General features: G+C 40.5%; 1 protein-coding gene across 2 annotated transcripts; it reads left to right on the top strand.

The window, feature by feature from the left end:
- Window positions 1-2,495: 2,495 nt before the first annotated feature.
- Window positions 2,496-17,498, top strand: mier2 (mesoderm induction early response 1, family member 2). 2 transcript variants are annotated; one of them, XM_071526125.1, is made up of 12 exons: window positions 2,496-2,621; window positions 4,231-4,344; window positions 6,270-6,381; window positions 8,427-8,506; window positions 8,982-9,051; window positions 9,805-9,956; window positions 11,444-11,525; window positions 11,655-11,749; window positions 11,979-12,109; window positions 14,392-14,534; window positions 15,947-16,044; window positions 17,391-17,498. In XM_071526125.1, the coding sequence occupies exons 1-11, from the start codon at window positions 2,595-2,597 to the stop codon at window positions 16,000-16,002; spliced, it is 1,062 nt and encodes a 353-aa protein (XP_071382226.1). In that variant the 5' UTR covers window positions 2,496-2,594; the 3' UTR covers window positions 16,003-16,044; window positions 17,391-17,498. The 2 variants fall into 2 exon arrangements, with proteins under 2 accessions (XP_071382226.1, XP_071382227.1); XM_071526126.1 differs by lacking the exons at window positions 11,979-12,109; window positions 17,391-17,498 and having other exon boundaries at window positions 15,947-16,484.
- The last annotated feature ends 3,837 nt before the right edge of the window (window positions 17,499-21,335 follow it).

The raw sequence follows: 21,335 nt of genomic DNA, 5'->3' as shown, positions 1-21,335 counted from the left end.
GACTTATTGACCTTCAATAAGAACTATATTTTATAGTACTATATTTTTCAGTTTGTGCTGTTACTCATCTTGTAAGAGTAGGTGTCATTTTTTTGTTTTCAAATTGTGGATTTCTTTTTTTGGATCAAAACTGTTCAAAGGCTTTTATTGTGGCTCTGCACCTTTCATAACCTGGTTCTTATGGTAAAAACGTACACTTGTATAGCCTGAACCCATTCATTTCATCTTTATAATGTTATGTCTACTCTGTTTTAAGTGGCTTGGTTGAATAATATCACATGTGGGAAACATATACATTGACTTTGCCTCTCCTATCTATCTCTCTGAATACACTTGAGAACCACATGCAGTCACATGCTGCAGACAGCCGTATATCTTTATCTGCTCCGGCCATGTAGGCTACTGTCCCCTCCCTCATTTCCACATATGAGCCATATAGTTTCAAGCTTCACTATATGCAATCTATGACATTATTTTTGCTGAGAGATGGCATTTCAATTCAACCACATTCAATATTGTATTTATCAGTTTTGTATCAAGCTGTAGCCAACTTTTTAACACATGGCAGGACAACATGCATATGACAACATGGGGATCACGGACAAATATTAATATAACCTATAATAATTACACATTTTAATATTTCTAAAATTAAGTGGTGTAAAATATATTTTAGTGGTATATGAAGATAGGTTATTTTGGATTTCATAACGAAAGTGGGGGAAGCTTTAGAAACAGTTACTCCTAACAACGAGGAAATTGTCAAAAGTCTGTTGTCAAACGCGAGACAAAAACTGAAAAAAAACATTGAAATAGCGTAGATAACTTTCTGCACGTAACTTATTTTGTTCATATAGGCCAGTTACACTGTACACGCTACTCATCACAGTTGCTGAAACGTTGCGGCAATAAACGGAGCCGTACAGAAGAGACCTACAACATCCGGGCAATAGTCAGCCTGCGCAGAAACGGAATGGCGGAGGTAAGTGAGCGAAAACGAGGAATGTAATGACCCAAATGATAGAGAAACCGGACCGTTTTTAAGACCTAGTGTCACTCCGGACGGTACACAGGATTGTTGACAATTAAACCGGCCGGTGAACGCCGGGTGGAAGAGAGCGAGGGGGGGATTTAACCGGGGGAGGGAGGAAGAAATGGAGAATCTCTCCACCGTATCGCCTCTCTCCGCGTTCTTGGCTTTAAAGAGCCATTCCCTCTGCCGCGATAGTAAAGCCGTAGAAAACAATAGGAGTCCGACCGGGTCTAACACGGTGGTGCTGAACTATTTCAGGTGCGCCCCGGCGACAAAAGTGGATTGAGTGAAAAGTTGGGGGAGATGTCCGAGTTGGCGCAGGTAAACTCCGGCCGTCTCTTTCGGAAACATTGAGAACTAGTTATTTCCTTCTTGTGCCACTTGTAGTGAGTCGGAGAGAGGAAGGGACGTTCAGCACCAAGTCACAGGAAAGCGCCCCTGGTCAGACAGACAGCGCCCAAGGTGGGGTGGGAGAGGCACGCGACCGGAGCTTTTACTGGACTTGTATCACTTCTTTGTCCGGGAATACTGTCTGAACACTTTGTCACAAGTATAATCTAATTTAGTGAGGGCTGGCGCCGTATGTGGGCTAGGGTGGGATTGAGAAGCCAGCTTCCTAACTCTAGTGGTTGAGATCCTCCTAGCCCTAATGGTATACAAAGTTTTAAACTTTTTTTTTTATGTAACTGCTCTGTCTGCTCAACCAAGGCCTAACTTTCTAGCCGTGGCTTTAAAGGCACAAGACCCTCTTTTCTGAATTCCCTTAGCCTAAAGTTTAGATGGTGAAATATGTTGCTGTATCTCTCAAGCAATATTAGGATGTGCTGTGATCCCATACGAAAACAACTACAGTCAACCTGTGATACATTTTAAGAAGATGACTAAACAAGTGTCACAGCAAAGCCTATAGAAGCAAAACCAGCTTCTATAGGCCTAAAATTACACCACAGAAAATCCTTAGAAATACCATAAAAAATAATAATAATTCCATAAAGTGCAAAAATGTCACAATAAACTCATTATTGAGCACCACAGACACACTCTAACTCCTGAAAGGGATATTTCAGTCATTCTTCATTAGGGATACATGGGGGGCTTTGTTGATACTTTGGTCCAAGCAGTGAAAAAAAGCGGTTTAAAAGTCAGCAGTCATCTGATCTGTAATGGGATGAGCCGGGATCAGCCACCGCTTGATCCATCATGGTGTGTGTGTGTGTGTGTACGTGTGTGTGCACGTGCGCCACAGGTACGCCTGTGCAAGTGTGTGTGTGTATGATTTTATGTTGCTTGTCTTTGAATACAATACTGTGCATCTCCGTGTGGCTATGTATGTTTGTGTAGGCCCACATTTTTATACATGACTTTGAATGTTCATGCATATAATACTGTGTGTGTGTGTGTGTGTGTGTGTGTGTGTGTCCCAGGTGGTATGTGCTCTGGACCTGAGTATAGTGGTGGCGGCCTAGCGGAGATCCTGAGGTACAGCTATGAAGGCCCTCAGCAGCAGAAGCAGAAGTCCCAGCAGGCCGTAGAGGAGCTGGACGAGTTCTCTCCTCGCCCCATGAAGATGGCAGCTCGATCCCACACTGTACGGTCAAGTTCGGCTGTTAAAGTGCTCATAACTGTAAATCTGCATGGGTTCCTATTAATCATAGCCCGTGTTGATAGTGTGGACCAGTGAGATCGGTCAAAGACGGGTTCACATTTAGGTTCAGCAGTCAGATTCAAATTTAACACAGCTAACCATGCTTCATTGGTTGCTATGCCAACTCTTGTGGTAGCCACAGAGCGACTTAGCAACCTCTCTTGTTTGATTCTTATGTATTTACTACTTTAAAAAAACTTACCAGTCAGTACACGTGTTGGTAAAAAGCCATAATTCCCTTAAGGGTTTTTTTTTTGGCTGTGATTATGGTTACTTCATAGCAGCCAACCTTATTGCATCACAGACATACAGTCACAGTAACGAACACCCTCAGGTATCATTGCTAGAGAACAATGCAACATTAGTGTTATAACCACAGTGGTAGGTAACACATTTCTGTATCTAGTACTAACTGAAATTGCTACTTAAACTTTAATGAGTAACCTAACAATGTAATACATAGCCTTTTTATTGTGTAGTAATATTTCAGTTGCTTTTCAAATAATATAAAGTTAAGTTTACATTATATATGCTGTGTATATTGGAGTGATATATAAGCCAACACACATTTTTATCGACTTAACATAACCACTGATAGGAGGGGTGTTCTTACTTTACTTTTCTTGATTAATGTTACAGCACTTTTTGTTTTTATAGCACTCTGAACTATCTGGCTACTTCCCCTATTGATGCTTGAGGAATGTTCAGTTATTTTACTGTTGCACTGTTAATGTAAGTCACTCTGGATAAGAGCATCTGCTAAATGCCTAAACTGTAAATTGGAATTTTTAAAGGCAAGCTGTGTACCAAAATTATTTACCATCTTAACGCAAAGAAATACGGTGCCTCAAATCCAACAATACCAAGGCGATGCTTGTGTCGTTGTGGAGAACGATCTTCCCTTGTTGTCTTGGAGCAAATAAACTTCTCAGGAAAGCGAGCACAGAGAAGCGTCCTTATACAGTTTGAGATGGACTGCGTTCTTGATGTCACTCCCACGATCAATTAAGACACAGTGGTTCACTTTCACATCTGTTTCAAACGGCTCTGATATAGACCAGTGGTTCTCAACTTTTTTGGCTCATGACCGCGTAAAAGATAGTGATGCCTGCTTTCAACCCCCATCACAGGCTGCATATGCAGAGTGGTAAACAGTTCAACAGTTCAGTGATTTTCCATTTTCAGGTTGTTTCATTTGATTGTCAGAGGAGGCCTAGAGGCTGAAAAATATTCAGTATTTCACAAGGAAAAAGCAAAAATTATTGAAAAATCAGAAAAGAAATAAACACGATAATACATGTTTTTTTTTCCTATCCCACAACAACACAAGAACGCAAATTGAGAAAGAGTTATCAAGTTCATTTAGGGGAAGGAGAAAAAAATGCTTTAGCCAAATATGTCCTGGACATCATTGAACTAAGTGATGACCAGCGGGCCTCATTTGTAAGAAATGTGGAAGTAACCTGAAGATTTCTGTTCCTGCCCTCCCTCTTTTACCCCACCACCTCCCTCCGTCTCTTCACTCTCTCCCTCTGTAATGTTCTGTTTGTAGGCCAGTGAGCTTCCCCTGGAGGAGCTGCTGGCTCTGTATGGCTACGAGGTGCCAGAGCCGGAGAGGGAGACCTGTCACCTGGCTGCCAGCCTGCCAGACATGACACTGGACAAGGTGAGATACACCCTGATCCATACCTAGACACACCTAGGGCCCCATTAAAAAAAACATATACCCGGATTTGATCTTTACGATCATGTTTCAAGTGGTGCTTACTCCTGATTTCTAAAAATATCTGAGTAATATCTGAATAAAGCTGTGCATGCGTGTTCAAAGTGAAGTATATGTACACCTGTAATGTATAAATTGCAAATGAACTTCAACATGAATGGTTTGCAATGTGAATGTGTCCCAACAGTTAGGCCTACACACAGTCAAATAATCAGATTAATGAGACTATTTCAGACTTAGTCCCAATGTCAGAACCTCAGATAAACACCTAATACTTTTTAGAATAAACTGACCAACGCCAAATCCGCTTGAAAATGCAATCCTCTTGGAAGTGTTGGATTATCCTATTGACAATCCGCTCGTCAGATCCGACTGCAATCATGTAAACCTTTACTTGGCCTTCATATCAGAATTTGTCATGGCGTGCACGCTCATTCGTATTATTCATTCACAAAACTACAGGTGCATAGATGTCTGGAATAGAATGACGAATCATGGAGAAGCTGCAAATCCAGTTGACGGTGCTTTTTTGTTATGAGTTGGATTCACGTTTGTAAATCCTGTCTCATCCAAACGCAGAGGCTATGGAGCCCATATCCCATCCAGAGCCACCTATTAGTCTTGCAAACATTCAGTGTGTATTGAGGTTTCTCATCCGTTTGGGTTGTTGGCCATAATTAGGCCTATTAGCCTTGGGCCTTTATAGTTTTGGCAATGACATCCATGTGCAAAACGACCTTGTGTGTAGTAATCATAGTCTCCCAGTGTGCAGGTGGCAGTCATGTACCATGTAGGCTAATAATGGTTGGACAATGAAGAAAAAGATGGAGGCCTCACTGCACAAGCTAAACATGAGCTCATTCTGATCACCAGCTAGAAACATGTAAACAGCTGATCGCATTCTCTCATGCATGCAAACAGTTGGCGGCAGATTACTTTTTAGTCGGTTTAGACAGATAATCCTTTTCGAGTCTGCATGTAAACATAGTCAATGTCATATAAATAAAGTCGGTGCAGCCATGGTTGAATGACAACTGTTCGCTTATTGTAGCAGACTATTTATAGCATATCTTGTCCTTGGGGTTAATAATGAATCTTGCTTTCCTCACACCTCAATTTTGTGCACACCATCAATAATTGTCCTCTTAAAGTTGTGAAGACTTGAAATTCAGTCATAAACATAGCAATTTTCTTAAAGATTAAACTCATTCTGAAGATTGATATCAACACCATTAACATTTTTAGGCCACTTTATATGAATTATAGTATATAGGGAAAACACAGCCCATCCTGGGGATTCGCTGGCGGCTTTCAAGCCAGCAGGGAATGTGCATACGTCAAGTGTAGACCTGACACAGAGCTACAAACATTTCCACTTCAAGTTGAGGTTTTATAAATAACTACTTTGTTGTGATATACTGTGTATTCCACCAGATAACATCAAAAAATAATAATACATTTTATTTATAAAGTGTATATAAAGTGTCGGAAGTGTATAATTTTTGCTTGTGAAATACTGAGCCCATTTGAAGTATATGATGGGCTTACTAAGCCAAGCAGGCTCAAACATACTAGCTGTGTTATTTCCATCTAATATAATATATAAGTATTTGCTGTATTTGAATGTCAAAACTTCTCAATGATCTGGAACTGAATAACATTATGGTATAATTATAACTTTGCAGTAATGTTATGCAATATTGGAAATGTTGCAATTCTATTGTGTTTAATTTAATATGCTTACAAACTTTGACTAACACAGGAACCCAGGGAAGATGATTGACTCCTGAAACATGATTTTTGTATTCTATTCTATTCTATTCTGTGCTGTGCTATTCTGTGCTATTCCATTGTTCCTTCTGTGCCAGGATCAGATAACCAAGGATCTGTTTCCTGGGGAGGAGGAAGAGGAATCATCAGCCGATGACCTCACCCCCTCTGTCACTTCAAACACCTCAGATCTGCTCCGACGCCTGCAAGGTAACACACACACACACACACACACACACACACAAGCACATACTGTACATACAATACATACTTGATATGCTGTCTCCATCTCAGTCTCTGTCACTCTCTTTCGCTCACACACACACACACACAGAAAACCAGTGCATTCTTGAAGTGTGTTTTTGGTAGAATATTTTCTCTGATTTGTTTTAAATCAGTGCTTTGCTGAGACTGCAGCTTATTACTTACAGCTAGACAGAACACTTCAATAACATTACTTGCCAGAGATTATAATGTGAGGATGTTTCATGAAACCTTTGATTTGTTTTGTTGCTGCACAATTTGATGTGGGACCTGCCTCGTATGACAGCAGGCACTGCTTTGTGTGATTCCTGTCCGCAAGAGTGAATCACACCAGGAGCACTCATATCATTTTTGAACTGGAGGAGTTTTAAATATATTTGAACAAACTTCTCCTGATAGTGGTTCTGCTTGAACTTAACTTTGGGAAAAAGTGATGGTATTAGTGCTGAGTATACAAAATATTAACAACACTGAAGAATATATGGCAGGTACACTACTTTTTGGATTTTTTTTTTTGTAGACACATCATGTGACCATAGTAACTCAAGAACAATACATGATAGAAACATCATACTTACACTCCAGGTTCCCTCGAGATGATCTAATTAGATGTTGGAGCACCATGCTACATAAATTTGCACATTAATGAAGAAATATTTATTCTTGAAACTACTTGATGCTATAACAACCCAACCCAACACCAAACCCCCTCCTCTTCCCCGCTCTTCACACCCAGTGTCTCACTGTCAGAAGCTCAAACTGGGTGCAGAATTACTCTTTAAGATACGCAGTTGATATTAATACTACCCATGTGTTATGTAAAGACAACTACGTTGACATAGAAATATTTGCTAATTGATGCATTAATGACTTCAATAGCACAACTGGTTACGGCAGGACCTTAGGCAGCTCAAGTGCCTCTTGTTTAGCGGTTATTTATCCAGGGAATATTGACTGAGCTCTTTTTTGATGCTCTTTTTCAGCACTGCCTTGCTTTGCATTCATACAGATCCACACATTCACAACCAGGAACTGTCCAGAACAACCACAGTCTTCTACTGTTGGTCCCTGATCAGCCGCTCTGCAGCAAATAGGGGTTAATTACCTTGGTCAAGGGCACCATGACATTGGTTACAGAGCGACGGTAGAGTGTTGGCCTTGTAGCTGGGGGCTCTACCAAGAATTAAAGACTATCACACTAAGTTTTTGTGATATTTGGAACACCATACCAGTACTTGTTGCATCCTCTTTTGTCAAAATCAGTGATCTCTTGAGACGCAATGCCTTGTAAGATAGAACTAAGACATTATAATCAATCCATGCATTTGCAGGCAGCCAGTGAAGGGTAATATGTTCTTGTTTACTGGTTCACATGAGTCCTCGGGCTGCTGAGTTTTGAATATGTTGGATTTTCTAAGTGTGGAGTTGGGGCAGCTGGAGAGAAATGCATTGCAGTTGTCAATTCTGAAATAAACAAAAGTTTGGATAATTTTTTCTCAGCTGAGAGAGGACGGGAAGTGCCTTATTCCTTCTCTGTCTTTTGTTCTCTTTTCTGTTCACTACTTTATACTACGTATATTGCATTTTATAGTTTATTATGTTTGTTATTTTGTATTTACCATTTTGGTTATTATGGCCTGCCCTGTCTGTCTGTAACTTTCTGTGTTGCTGCTGTCTTGGCCAGGTCTCCCTTGAAAAAGAGATTTTTAATCTCAATGGGACTTACCTGGTTATATAAAGACTAAATAAAAAATAAAAGAATTTGAAGGTGAAGAAATGTTTATTTGGAAATTTCTTTGATGTGATTCTCAAAGAAGAGGTCTGAATCAAAGATTACATCCTTTGGTGTACCTGTACAGCCTTTGAAATTAATAGAGAGGTTTAATAAATGATTTGAAATAAATAAGAGATCATATGTTTCACCTGGATTCACCTGATCCATCTGTTGGAATGGAAAGAGCTTCTGTTCCTGATGTTTTGTCCTCTCTCAGGTAGAGACAAAGACACATTAGTCAGCTCTTCAGAAGAAGACTCTGACGATGCCTCCGTTCCCTCCAATGAAGAACGCAAGGTAAGCCACAGGCAAACACACAAGGCCAATAAACGCCGCACATTCACTGTACCTGTTAGATTGACTATGAATTGACTGACAAGCACATACACACACACACACACACACACACAGATTCAAACTTGGAGTCACACATGCTTGCACTCTGTAACACCTCTATCTCCCAGAGTACAGTTTCATCTAAGCCATTTTTCCCAGAAAGAAATTACAGAAATGTAAGAGGCAAAATGGGAGAGAACGTCACAACAATCTCCACTGCAACAGTTTATGTTGCCGTGCTTATCAGCAAACATGCACACCTCACAGAACATGACTTAAGGTCTTTTATGAATCGTTGGGCTCCACTGGTAAATTCGGTTTACATATGATCCACCGAGCAGCACTTATTTCAATAAAATTGCAACTTATAAAATGGATTATTGAGAATGGCACATATCAGGGCTGTGACTGACTATGTTTTTGACTCCATCCTCAGGACATCATGGTGGGCTCCATGTACCAGGCAAAAATCCCTTCCCTCTGCCCGTACACCTACCAGGAGAGAGGTACGCCCTGGACTGTTTTAGGCACTTTCTCTCCTCAGCCATTTGAATGTATGTATGTATACCTGTGCTGATTTACTGTATGGACATGGAAAAGCAACAAAAAAATCATTATATGTGTTACTGGGCTTTAAAAAAAAACAAAACAGATTTTAACAGCCACTGTTGCATGAAATTTCCCCAGCACCAAGCTAATTCAGGTGATTATTTTTTTAGTCTAGTCTAGTCTAGTTTATTTATATAGCCCTTTATCACAAGCATGTCTCAAAGGGCTTTACATAGCATCACATACAGAACATGTCATATACATACTACATCATATATATACATACACACATCACATACTTCATATACTACTTCATATACATAATTTTACTAGATTATATACATCATATACCTTACTACACACAAATACACTCACACCTATGGGCAATTTAAGATCTTCAATCCACTTGACCTGCATGTCTTTGGACTGTGGGAGGAAACCGGAGCACCTGGAGGAAACCTTACGCAAACACAGGGAGAACATGGAAACTCCAATTATTTTTTTCTTTCTGTATCACACCATCATCTATCGTTCTCTATCCCCACCTCCATATTCTCTCCCTCTCCTACTCTATCTCTGTCTCTTTCTCTTACCCTCTTTACCTCCTCTGTCTTTATCTTCCACCCTGATTCTGTACCTCCTCGACTCAACTCCCCTCAATCTGCCTTCACCCTCTCTTCTCTCCTCCCTCTGTCTTTCTCCGTCTCCAGCCTACGACAGTGAGGACCAGTTGCTGTGGAGTCCAGGTGTTCTGCCGGTGCAGGAGGTGGAGGAGTTCCTGCTGAGCGCACAGAGGCCAGGAGGCCAGGGGGGGGCAGCACACACACAAATGTATCGGGACGCTGTCCGAGACAACGAACAGGTACAGTAAAAAGACTTAGCATCCCAGGAGACGTTGTCAGATACAGTGAGTGCGTACGAAGAGGCAGCATGTCGGCTTAGAAGAAGATGCAGTGCAGTCGAATCTGTGCTGTGGCTTCTCTGAGGGAGTGTTTTTTTAGGAGTGATACGTAAGAAGACAAATTTCAGTTACCTTTTGTAAAATGGCAAATATGCAGTTTTGGGGGTAACAGGGGTAGAGTATCCGGATACTTTCTTTTTGTTTTAACTAGTAACTTAATGCGTTCGTTTTTCAGTTCTTGTAATCCATTTAGTTACTTTTTAAAATTAGAAAAATAAAAGCAATGGCATTCCGTTGTATTGTTTCACTTTTGTTGGCTCAAAAAACCAAGAAAAAAGTAGAAAAAAGTGAAAAATGTGCAGTTTTATCTTGAAAAAAGACATTATTAGGCACTGAACTATGGATCTCACATGACTAGGGCTACAGATATGCATTTTTTGAAAACCAGTCAGTATCTGGTGTGACCACCATTTGCCTCATGCAGTGCGACACATCTCCTTCGCATAGAGTTGATCAGGTTGTTGATTGTGGCCTGTGGCATGCTGGTCCACTCCTCTTCAATGGCTGCAACATGAGCTCTGGTGGACATTCCTGCAGTCAAAACCTGCGACATCTGTGGCATTGTGTTGTGTGATAAAAACTGCACATTTTAGAGTGGCCTTTTATTGTGAATTGTCCAAGGCACACCTGTGCAATAATCATGCTGTTTAATCAGCATCTTGATATGCCACACATGTCAGGTGGATGGATTATCTTGGCAAAGGAGAAGCGCTCACTAACACGGATTTAGACAAATTTGTGAAAAAAAATTGAGAGAAATAAGCCTTTTGTGTGCATAGAAAAAGTCTTAGATCTTTTATTTCAACTCGTGAAAAATGGGAGCAAAAACAAAAGTGTTGCGTTTATATTTTTGTTCAGTATAATTACTTATAAAAGAAACTCTCCCCAACCCCAAATGAGGTAATCTTATCTTAACCCAGGAACCTTGTCAGAGACCATGAACAGGTGAACTGCATCTATTCCAGGAGACACTGTCAAAGATTCTGCTGACTACTGTGTATTGACGAGTGAAGCAGAAATGCCAGTCAGACTGTGCTGTAAAATCCATTTCTATCTGAGGTTGTGTACTCCTACTGAGTACACGCTTCTAATATTGAGTTCTACCTTCTTTTGCACAAACCACGTCTCACCACATCTTCCTTTCATGATTAGTGAAGTCGATTTCATGAAGTAGATTTAATAAGTGAATATTTAATAAGTGAAATCAATAATGGTTCATAGCTTTTGCCTGGATTCAAGTGGTCAGTCTGTCTTATTGAAAGGACAGAAGTTCCTCTTATTTTGCCCACTCATTGTAAATACAGAAGTGATATTTTGCAGCCATTGTCTCTCTTTGTGACAATGTCTCTTTTCATGCCTCTCCCTCTCTCTTTCCCCTTGACTCTCAGGCACTGTATGAACTGGTGAAATGCAACTTCAATGCAGAAGAGGCACTGAGACGATTACGCTTCAATGTGAAAGTGTTCAGTGGTGAGAACCTGGCTATTGCTCTACTTTTTCACCTTTTTCACTAAAATGGAAATCGAATGTAAAACTAAAAGTAAAAGTTGATGTGAATCATAAAACTGTAATACCCCTGCTGCTCTTCCCTCTCTGTAGAAGAGCTGTGTGCTTGGAGCGAGGAGGAATGTAGGAACTTTGAACACGGCTATCGGGTTTATGGGAAAAACTTCCACCTCATTCAGGCCAATAAGGTGAGTGCACAGGAGACGAGATGCCGAAACCTCTGAAATGCAAATGCTGTTTCCCTTGAATCCAACCTGAAATCCGCTTGTCCGAACCTGCTTGATTAACCACCCACTGTCAAGTAACAGTGGGTGGTTAATCAAGCAGGTTCGGATTAGATTATTTGATGAGATAACATTCTATTGCTCAAAGCAAAAACAAAAAAAAAGGCAGATCCAAATTTTCTTCCTCCCCCAGGTACGAACGCGCTCCGTGGGGGAGTGTGTGGAGTATTACTACATGTGGAAGAAGTCGGACCGCCACGAGTATTTTACCCAGCAGGCCACCAGGCTCAGCCGCAAGAAGTACAGCCTGCAATCAGGGAACATGTGAGTAGGGACAGGCTGGGACACGAGCGACACGGCTCTCGGTCTAGTCAAGCTATTATGTTTGCCATACAGTCAGGCTTGGGATCTATGTGGAGCTGTTCAGGCACAAAAAACAAATTATCTGTAACTTTTGTCCTATTTGCGTGGCTTCATGAAAATCCGTATTATATTTTCCACAAAAGGTGGCAAACCTCTCACATATACAGTGGCCACTGTCTCTTTCTAGAGTACAACCAAATCAGTATATTGTAACTCAAAATTCTAATATCACTCACCTAAAAGAGAAAAATAATTTTCTATACATTTGCTCTTAGAGATGTAGCAAACATACAGTGAAAAAAAAAGGGACCTCTACAATTGCTACATCTATAGGTATGCAATGGATAATTCTAATCATTTTTGACCTGGACTCCATTTTCCTTAATACTGATCAATTCTGACCAAAACCTCGTCAATTGCTTCACTATAGAGCTACAAATGTCTTGCTCACCTGGGCGTTCAGCTCTCCAATACTGCACAAATCAACCCCAAAAGCACCCAAAGCAAGTGTTTTTCATCACATGGATCACTTGTCCTGTAATTACACATGCTGGTAAATGGATATAAATAAAAATATCTAAAATCGTGCCCTTCTTGTACAGTTTTGACAATACCTTGGCCATTGCTTTAGCTCTTCCTTGTTCCAGTCTACATGCGAGAAGTGAGAATTTATATGGTCATCTGTCCTTCCCACTAAATCTGCACCAGTCACTCCATTCTGAGAAGCTCTTTCAGAAAAACCCCGGCTGGTTTGTCTGTTCATTTATTAATTCCCATTAGTTGTAGCTTCTAACAGTCTTCCTCTGGGCTTCTTAATGTCTTCTGGTAAAACTTCTCTGCATCTGTTTCGTAAGCCATCAGAGATCACTTAAACTGTTAAATTTCATGTTCAGTGCATTTATCGTCCTGTTGAAGTTGTGCCTCTTAACTGTAATTCATGTTGCCTTTGTTTTTGTATGATAAGAGCTCTATGCTAATGACGTTAAACTGCTGTGACGGCAGTAATGAGGCTGATTTCCTGGATTTAGCTCAGGGCTGAAAAACCTCTACGGGAAATCTCCATACCAATTGTTTTGGGGAAATTATGTGTAGAGATGTGGAAGGGGGAACTCATAACCCTTGTTGCTTGGCATGCTCAGCCTCTCCTTGTGGTGTAGTGGGCTAAGCTGCATATTATGTATTTGCAATACGTTGGGTTTAAATTAGGGCTGCAGAATTAATTTTGTATAATCATATTTAGTTTCCCCAATTAATAACTATATACTATTGGCATATCGGCAACATTTAAATATTATTTTCATTTAGAATGCCTGCTGTAGTTGCAAATAGTCAAGATGCTGATATAAGATGCAAATAGTGCCGTAAAATAATTTTGCTCCTACAGTAAGACTAAGAATTGTGATTCACGATTGTGATCACAATATCTGGATTCAGGATTATTAGCCATAATCATGCAGCCTTAGTTGAACCCTGCTTTTCATGGCATGTCATCCCCTTTCTGTCTCCAATCTTTCTTGTCACTGTAGTGCACTATCTGGTAAAGCAGAAATGCCTTAAATGATCAAAAAATTGAGAATTGCTCTTTAGTGGCCAAACCTCTAATGAAATTCTCAGAATAGTGAGATTCCCACTTCTAACTTTGTCTCAGCCCCAATGAATGAATCTGTTTCTGTCTAACCCTAGCCAAGGGGTACATAATATTTATCCAGAAATGAATATGATATTTCAGTCCAAACTTCGTCCTGGTGGCTCAGTGGTCTAAAGGCATGTACCATATAACATCCTGGGTTTGAATCCAGCCTAGGACCTTTGATACATGTCATCCCTCTCTCTCTCCTCTTCTCCTGTTTCTCTTCACTATACGCTACACTATCTAATTAAGGCAAAATGCCCAAAAATTAAATTATCTTTAAAATTGTATTGTCCTGTAAGCAAATTTCTTTTTTGCAGACATGGTTTACAATAAAAACACACAAAAGATAAAAAAATATATATATATAAATGCAGGTCCAGGTGTAGGGTTAATTCCTATATTCCTCTCTCTGTTATTTTCTTATATGATGCTGAGATCATAATATTTTATGCCATAACCCAGAAACATTTCACTGAGGTGTGTGCGCTTCATCTGCTCTCTGTGTTTTTAATCTGACAGTCAGTCTGCCTTGATAGCCTGATGTTCTGTCACCTTCTTGATGCTGACCTACGCTTTCCTCCGCTGACGGTGGTTGTGTTATGTGTTGCAGGGAGGATGGAGATCAGGATGGGGAGGTGGGGGAGCTGGAGGGAAGCAGCAATTCCCACGGCTTGTCGTCTCACAGCTCCCTGGGTCCGGGGCAACGGGAGTCCCCCTCACCTCCACCGTCGGGTCTGGACCTGGACAAACAAGGTAAAGACCAGACCAGACCAGGAGGGCAGAAGAGGCGTTTGAGGGAAAGCTTGTTTTATCCTAGCGTGCAAGCGGTGACATTTGAGAAGCTGTTCCAAGTTTCCTACAAGCACTCATTGTAGTGGTTCAAATACTTGAAACCATTGACAAAAGTAATTTTCACATTCACATTTTATGCATTTAAGCATTTAGCTTAAACCCAGAGCAACTTTCAGTGAGTTCAACGGTAGAAGAACTTTAAACTGCTAGATCACGAATATGACATGCAATCAATAGTAGTGCAAGGGTCAGAGTCATAGCGACCTGACAGTATTCCCTTGAACCCATGTTCACAGAAGAGAGAAGTGCTTGGAAAAGAAGCATAAGTAAGAGCTAAGGAATGAGGCAGAAGGGAAAATGTTCTTGGCCCTGTTGTCTGGCTTTTACCCCGGAGTCTGCACTGTTTATGGTCCTGCACTAGTCACTGCATCGTACTCGCCCTGGATCTAGTGCCTGGCATTACATGTTTGAACTTAATTTAACCTTGTAGACCCATTAAGATTCCAAATCTCTTTTATCGGGTTACCTGGCCTAGAGAGCAGCATTGAGACGAATACTGATGTAGCAGATGAACAAAATACAGCAATGTATAAAGGCAAAATACAACTTAAATCGTAAAAAGTACACTAAGAGCAAAGTTAAATTTTGCTGTGTAAGTGCTCAAAAAGGCAGTAGTCCAACGGCAAACCATCAGGCTCACAAGCCAAACCTATTTAAATCTTGACTAAACAAGACTCTAGACATTCAGCCTACAGCTCTGTATGTAGGATTACTAACCAGATCCACTTAAACAAGAGCTCCATTTGAAGAGGGAGCTGGTATCTTACATCAGTACTCTTATCACTGAGACGACAGATAAATACTGACTCTAGCACTTTGCCCTAGTCCTTGGTCAATACAATAGAAACAATCCCACAAACAGTCTACCACACAGATGGTCATGAGCTCATGTCTGAGGGATTGAGTTTGGTTTCTAATGAAGCTAAAAAACTGTGATGAAAGCTGTCTGTCTCCATCTTGCTGTATATAAACCGTTCACATACCATCTCAGACACATAAAGCCAAATCACATCATTTCCTGCTATACATCCTTCACTGCTATACACGCAGTCCTTTGGATTTCATTTTTGTCTATTGTATTTCTTGTTTTGATTGCGTGGTTTGCCTTTCATTTTGGCATCATGTACTCATTATCTTTTGTTTTGAAGCATTTTTAATGTGTTATCTCCCCACCTTTGTATATTTGTTTTGCCCATTGTTTTCTTGTTTTTTGTGTGTCTTGGATTGGTGTGTCTGTGCGTGCATGTGTGTACATGTGTGTATGCATGTGTGTGTGTGTGTTTGTTTGTGCGCACATTGACATGGTGCTCCAGAGGAGGAGGGCCGCCCCCGGCGCAGACGAACGCCCCGCTTTCTCTTAAAGCCGTGAACTCGGTCCACACAGGCCACAGAAAGCAGGCAGGGCCTGCAGGTAAACAGTCAGGAAGAGAGAATGAGAGAAAGAGAGAGAATGGGAAATAAATATTGTGGTGATTGGAAACAAACCTCATTATGTTGCCTCTACTAGACCATCAGACTCTAATTAGAGCCAAAGATAAGATATAATGTAGAGCTTTAGTCTTCAATTAGTCTTCCTCGGGCTATCTAGTATATACTATAATCAGCTTTACAGTTAAAACCAGATATATATAGTTGTTTCAGAATGAATTCACCCCTTGCCCCCTTGACTTTTTACTTTTTTCATGCATTTTTGAAAGCTTATATTTGATATTTACCAGAAGATCTGCTCAAAGCCTGTTACTAAAGAGCTCAATTGTGTCAAAGTTGAAATAAAATTCCAAAATCTTGTATGGCAAACACTTGAATTAATGAAAAATATTCACCCCCTTATTCCAGTGAGTGTAAATAGCCTTAGGGGGAAATACTTATCCAATGTTTGGCAGCATCTGTTGTTTGGTCTCAGTTTTCAGGATGTAACAAAAGTTTGCACAGTTGCTCCTTTGTACCTCGGTTTAGAATTAGAATCAATTACCGAGTATAACAAGTGCACAATTTGTTGTGGTGGCATTGATGCAGAGACTTATCAACAACTTGCATAGAAATATAATACATAATGCCACATGGTATGAGGACCTCACATAAAGGGGCAAAGTAAGACATGTAACGAACATGAACTACTCCGCAATTATACATTACATTTTGTGCTAACGGAGCTGATGTCAGTGCATCTCTCTGGGAATATCTTTAAGTGCTGGTTGGACTCTGACTCCTAGTTCTCAGAATTAATGTGAAGAGATAAAGTGGTTCACTTGTGGTTGGCAAGAAAGGACAGATCATAAGGCAAAGATATGAATCATCCTCCTCCCCACACTGTAATTTAAGGCACAGAGGAAGGTGGTGCACTTTTGTGTGCTTTGCTAGCAATTAAATTCATATACAGTCCAACATCTGTATCAAATTAATTCACTGATAGTGCAACATCTGTATCAAATCAATTCACTGATAGTGCAACATATGGATCAGATCTGTATTTAATGTTTTTCTGGCTCACTAAAATGTGCAAAATGTGAGGGGAATGAATACTTTCCGAAGGGACTGTATGTACTGTATATACACAAGTTTAAGTAATTTGAATTTTCTTTGATGAAATTCTTCTTTGAAATGTCATTGTAAACCTCTATGAAATGTGCCATGTAAACATTATTGGAAATTAAAATGAAGTGATAGTACATTACATGGCTGCCCATGAGTAGGGTATTTGTAGAGGTTTTGTCAAAGTTAACACATCGTCCCATCGACCGCTCTGTATCCGTCCAGGTGGCGAGCTGGTGATGGGACTTTCGCAGCTGTGTGCCGATGGATGTCCTCAGCAGCTGTTCAGCTGTCCCTTCTCTCCTCTGCCACCCATGGACGACCTCCAGGATCCCGGCCCAGGCGGCTGTCGCCCCTCACCTCCAGCCCAGCTGCAGTCCCAGCTGTCTCCCCAGAGCTCCCAGCGGGCCTGCGGCAGCCCTCCGTCCGCCCCTGACCACCATCACCTCCTGGGCTCCGGCTTCTATCAGCTCCAGCTGCACGGACCTTTTGTCCCTGAGGGCCCTGACTGTGGTACTGCAGGAAGCGGGAATGGCGCCACCCATAGGCTGCAGGTGGACTTCAGCATGCCCTCTGCCTCCCCTCCCTCACCCGCTATCCTCCCATCAGACTTCGGGGCCTTCGGCGGCCTCCTGTGCCCCCCTCGCGTCCAGCACCCCCGCTCTCTCACACAGTGGAGGGACACAGGAAAGGTGTATTCCAACCAAAATTGAGTAGTACACTTTCTGGTTTGCCTAGAGAGGTGATCTCTGATTGGTGCTGGTCTTTACACTGGGGTTAAAGAAACCATCCAGCACAGGAAATGCTTTTACCTAACTTCCTCTGCTTGTGTATGTGGAGAAGGATTGGCGTACTACCTGCTGTTAGAGGGTTTACTCATCAGTCTGATCCACTCTTTCTGAACTCAGAACACAGGCACATTGAACCTTCTGTCCATTCTGTAATGACAAGCTTGTCAGTCACTCCTTTTGGGGTGTTGGTGATGGGAACTAAACAGTTTATGACCATGGCCTGTACCAGGGCCATGCAATTGATTGGATATTGTGAACACAGATTTGAGAGCCGCAGTGATCGTGCATACACACCGGAAACAAGTTGCTGGTTGTCCATTCCTTCATTTCAAAAGAGAGATGTTGGACAATGTTGACCACTGTTGCCTCATTTTCTCATTTATCAGTGTGGAGAAGGCTGCAGCTGGAGTTTTGGGCAACATCATCCACCAAGAGCCAATCATATGTCTGGTCTATTGCTGTAGCAATATTGCCACTGCAGCTAGTTCAAATCTGTCATTGGATAGTAGCACAGCGACGTGGTTGCTGGCAGTCTGAACACAGAGTAAACCTCTGTCCTTCAGAATAGTTTGTTTAAATTCAAACTGCGTTCTCTACTGATTCTGTAACGGCCTTTCCTTTGTCGGTTCCAGAAAGAACTGTTTGCACTAGTCTGCACTACCACCCGCTCCTCCACTCCGTCTGTCTGTGGACCTTTGGATCAGATTCAGTCTACCTGATTTTTCCCTCCAACACTTTGTTTGAATATGAAGAACTAAAACTAAAGAACATTTTTCTATACAAAGATGATTTGAAAGTTGAAATCGGTGTAGGAGCACCATGAGACAATGCTTTTACAGATTTTGGCACAAATGAGTTTTTAGTTTTGCTTTTGTGGTTTTTGGTCCTTGTTCTTAGTTCCTCAATTTTCCTTGAGGGTTTACAGTACAAGTAGAGATTTACCAAGGTGTAGTCATCATTTCTGCCCACTGTTTCTACCATATTAAACATTTTGTTAGTACCAATGAGAGCCTGCAGAGTAGGCATAAATTAACCTGTATGTATTGTGTAAATGCTACTATAGGTAATTCATTGAACTCAAACACAGTTACTCAGGTTCTACAACTTTGATTATCTCCAAGTCAAGTATTTGTGACTGACTAATTTTCCACGAGTCTCTCTGGACAGGTGTCCATATTGAATACACATTTGGAAAAGTAATTTTTTTTTAGGTTTCTGGGATTAAGCCACAGCTTGTTCTGAGAGAGTTAAAACGTAGATATGCCGTTATTATGAATGAAAGACCTTGTGGTCCAAAGATCACCCTAAAATTCAACAGAACTGTTCTGCTGCCTCCTGCTTGCCTCCATATATTTTAGCAAGGTTCCTCCTTCGAGCTGTGGACTGTCCCCTCGTCCACTAACTGCCACGAGTGTTCGTGTGTGCTGAATTTTCCAAAAACATCCCAGCTTTGTGCTTCATTGTGATTCAGTGGAGGACATTGGAGATAATTGTACTGCTGGTTTGCTTTTGGAAAACCCAGCCTGAAATTAACAAAACTAACAAGGAGGAAGCAACATGCCAAGTAACTTCCAATCAGTGAAGATGAGTGAACAAAGGTACAGCACTACTCTTCCCACTGTCAAGTGAGGCAGATCCAGGATGTGTTGTGGATTAGACAAACACAGCAAATCTTTCTCTTCCCTTGAAATGTTTCCTTGAGCTTATTCACTTACCTCTGCCAGACCCGTGGAAATATAATATACTGAAACATATTTTGACCAAATACCACACATATGCATATGTTAAAATCCATTTCAAAATATGTTTAAATACATGCATTAGTTAACATATACATAAATACATTAAGTATACTGTATGTATAAATGCACAAATATGTCAGAAATGTTGACAAAATTGCCAATACTAAATATTTATAGATATTTTGGGAATATTTTTGAACATCTGCATATTCCAAAAATATATGTTCTATAGCACAAATACATTTGTGCTTTAAGAAGCCTACTAACAGGAGCATTTCCATATATTTTTAATGATATTTCTGAAAATATATAGATATATTTATTCATTCATACATATGTGGTATTTTTCTTTATGTATGTCCGTATATTATATTTCCTCTGTCTCCAAAGAGCTAAAGGAAAGGTTGCACGGTAAGGAAGGGTCCTACTTCCATCCATCCCTCTCTTTATTCCCTGTCTCTGTCTGTAAATACGTGACTCTTCCTGTGACCCCTGCTTAGAGCCGAGCCACTTTCAGATCAATGTTTGTTTTGTGTTTGCCTGTTTACATGAGGGGGGTTCAGGACAAGACCACCAGGGCAGGAAAGGGAGTAGAAACACTGCCTTTTGTTAATTTTTTTTTTTTTTTTTTTTTTTTTTTTTTTTTTTAGCAATTTATATATTGTACTGCTTCTGTTATGTATGTTGGTTTATAATTATTATATTTTGTAAAAAAGAAACTATTAAAATGAACAATGTTGAAATTAAATGGTTTGCTTTTGTATTGGTTAACTTGATACAGGGAGGGGTTTTTTTTAGTTTTACTTTCCTGTCACTTGGGGCACAATTAATTGTGAATAATCGTATATCGCAATCTTAGTTTCCACAACTAATAATTGTTGAATTTCGGCAATATTGAAACACTTCATTGCATGTAGAGTGTCTGCTGTAGTTGAAAAGATGCTGATATAAGATCAAAAAACTGCAGTAGAATAATTTTGTTCCTCAAATCATCAATACTAATAACTGTGATTAATAATTAGGATCAAAAAGCCAATCAAAATAATTTGGATTTTCATTTTTGCCATAATTGTGCAACCCCACCTGTGATTACACGTCAAAAGGTATCAGTAGGGCTATTTTAGGCATGAATGAGGGGAGAGGGGGTTAGGGTTAGTTTGTAGCCAATTCAGCGGTCTGTCCTGGACCACTGGTTACTACCACTAGGGGCGCTGAAGCTAGTGGTCTGTTGTGGTCCGGACCAGTTAGTGAGTACTGCTCCCCAGGTTCAGTGATATCCATGTAAATGCTTCTTTGGTTTCATAGGAGACAAACACTCAAATTTAAATTTGAAGATTTAAATAAACTTCATTATCTCTGGTCCTCCACTGTCCAAAGAAGGTTATAATCCAACAATTTCATATAGAGTGAATTATTATCATTTATCAATCGAACCAGGATGCTACAACTTTAATATATAAACATTAAGTTTAATATACTTTTTTGGACAGACTTACTTGTACGTCAGTGTATAAACTGGCATAATAAGTTGCACCTCAATTTCATACAATCCATGTCTGACTTGTCTCAGGCTTAAAAATCCCTCTGTAACCTGTCTGCTCTCCTTTACCGACAGTAGAGCTTCTTTTCATGACTGT

The sequence above is a fragment of the Centroberyx affinis genome, unplaced genomic scaffold (assembly GCF_046629955.1).
Source record: "Centroberyx affinis isolate AG114_WGS23_722 - 3 ecotype Tasmania unplaced genomic scaffold, CSIRO-AGI_Caff_v1 ptg001386l_1, whole genome shotgun sequence".
NCBI lineage: Eukaryota > Metazoa > Chordata > Actinopteri > Beryciformes > Berycidae > Centroberyx > Centroberyx affinis.
The sequence above is the reverse complement of the archived record's forward strand: the minus strand, read 5'-3'. Positions and strand labels throughout refer to the sequence as shown.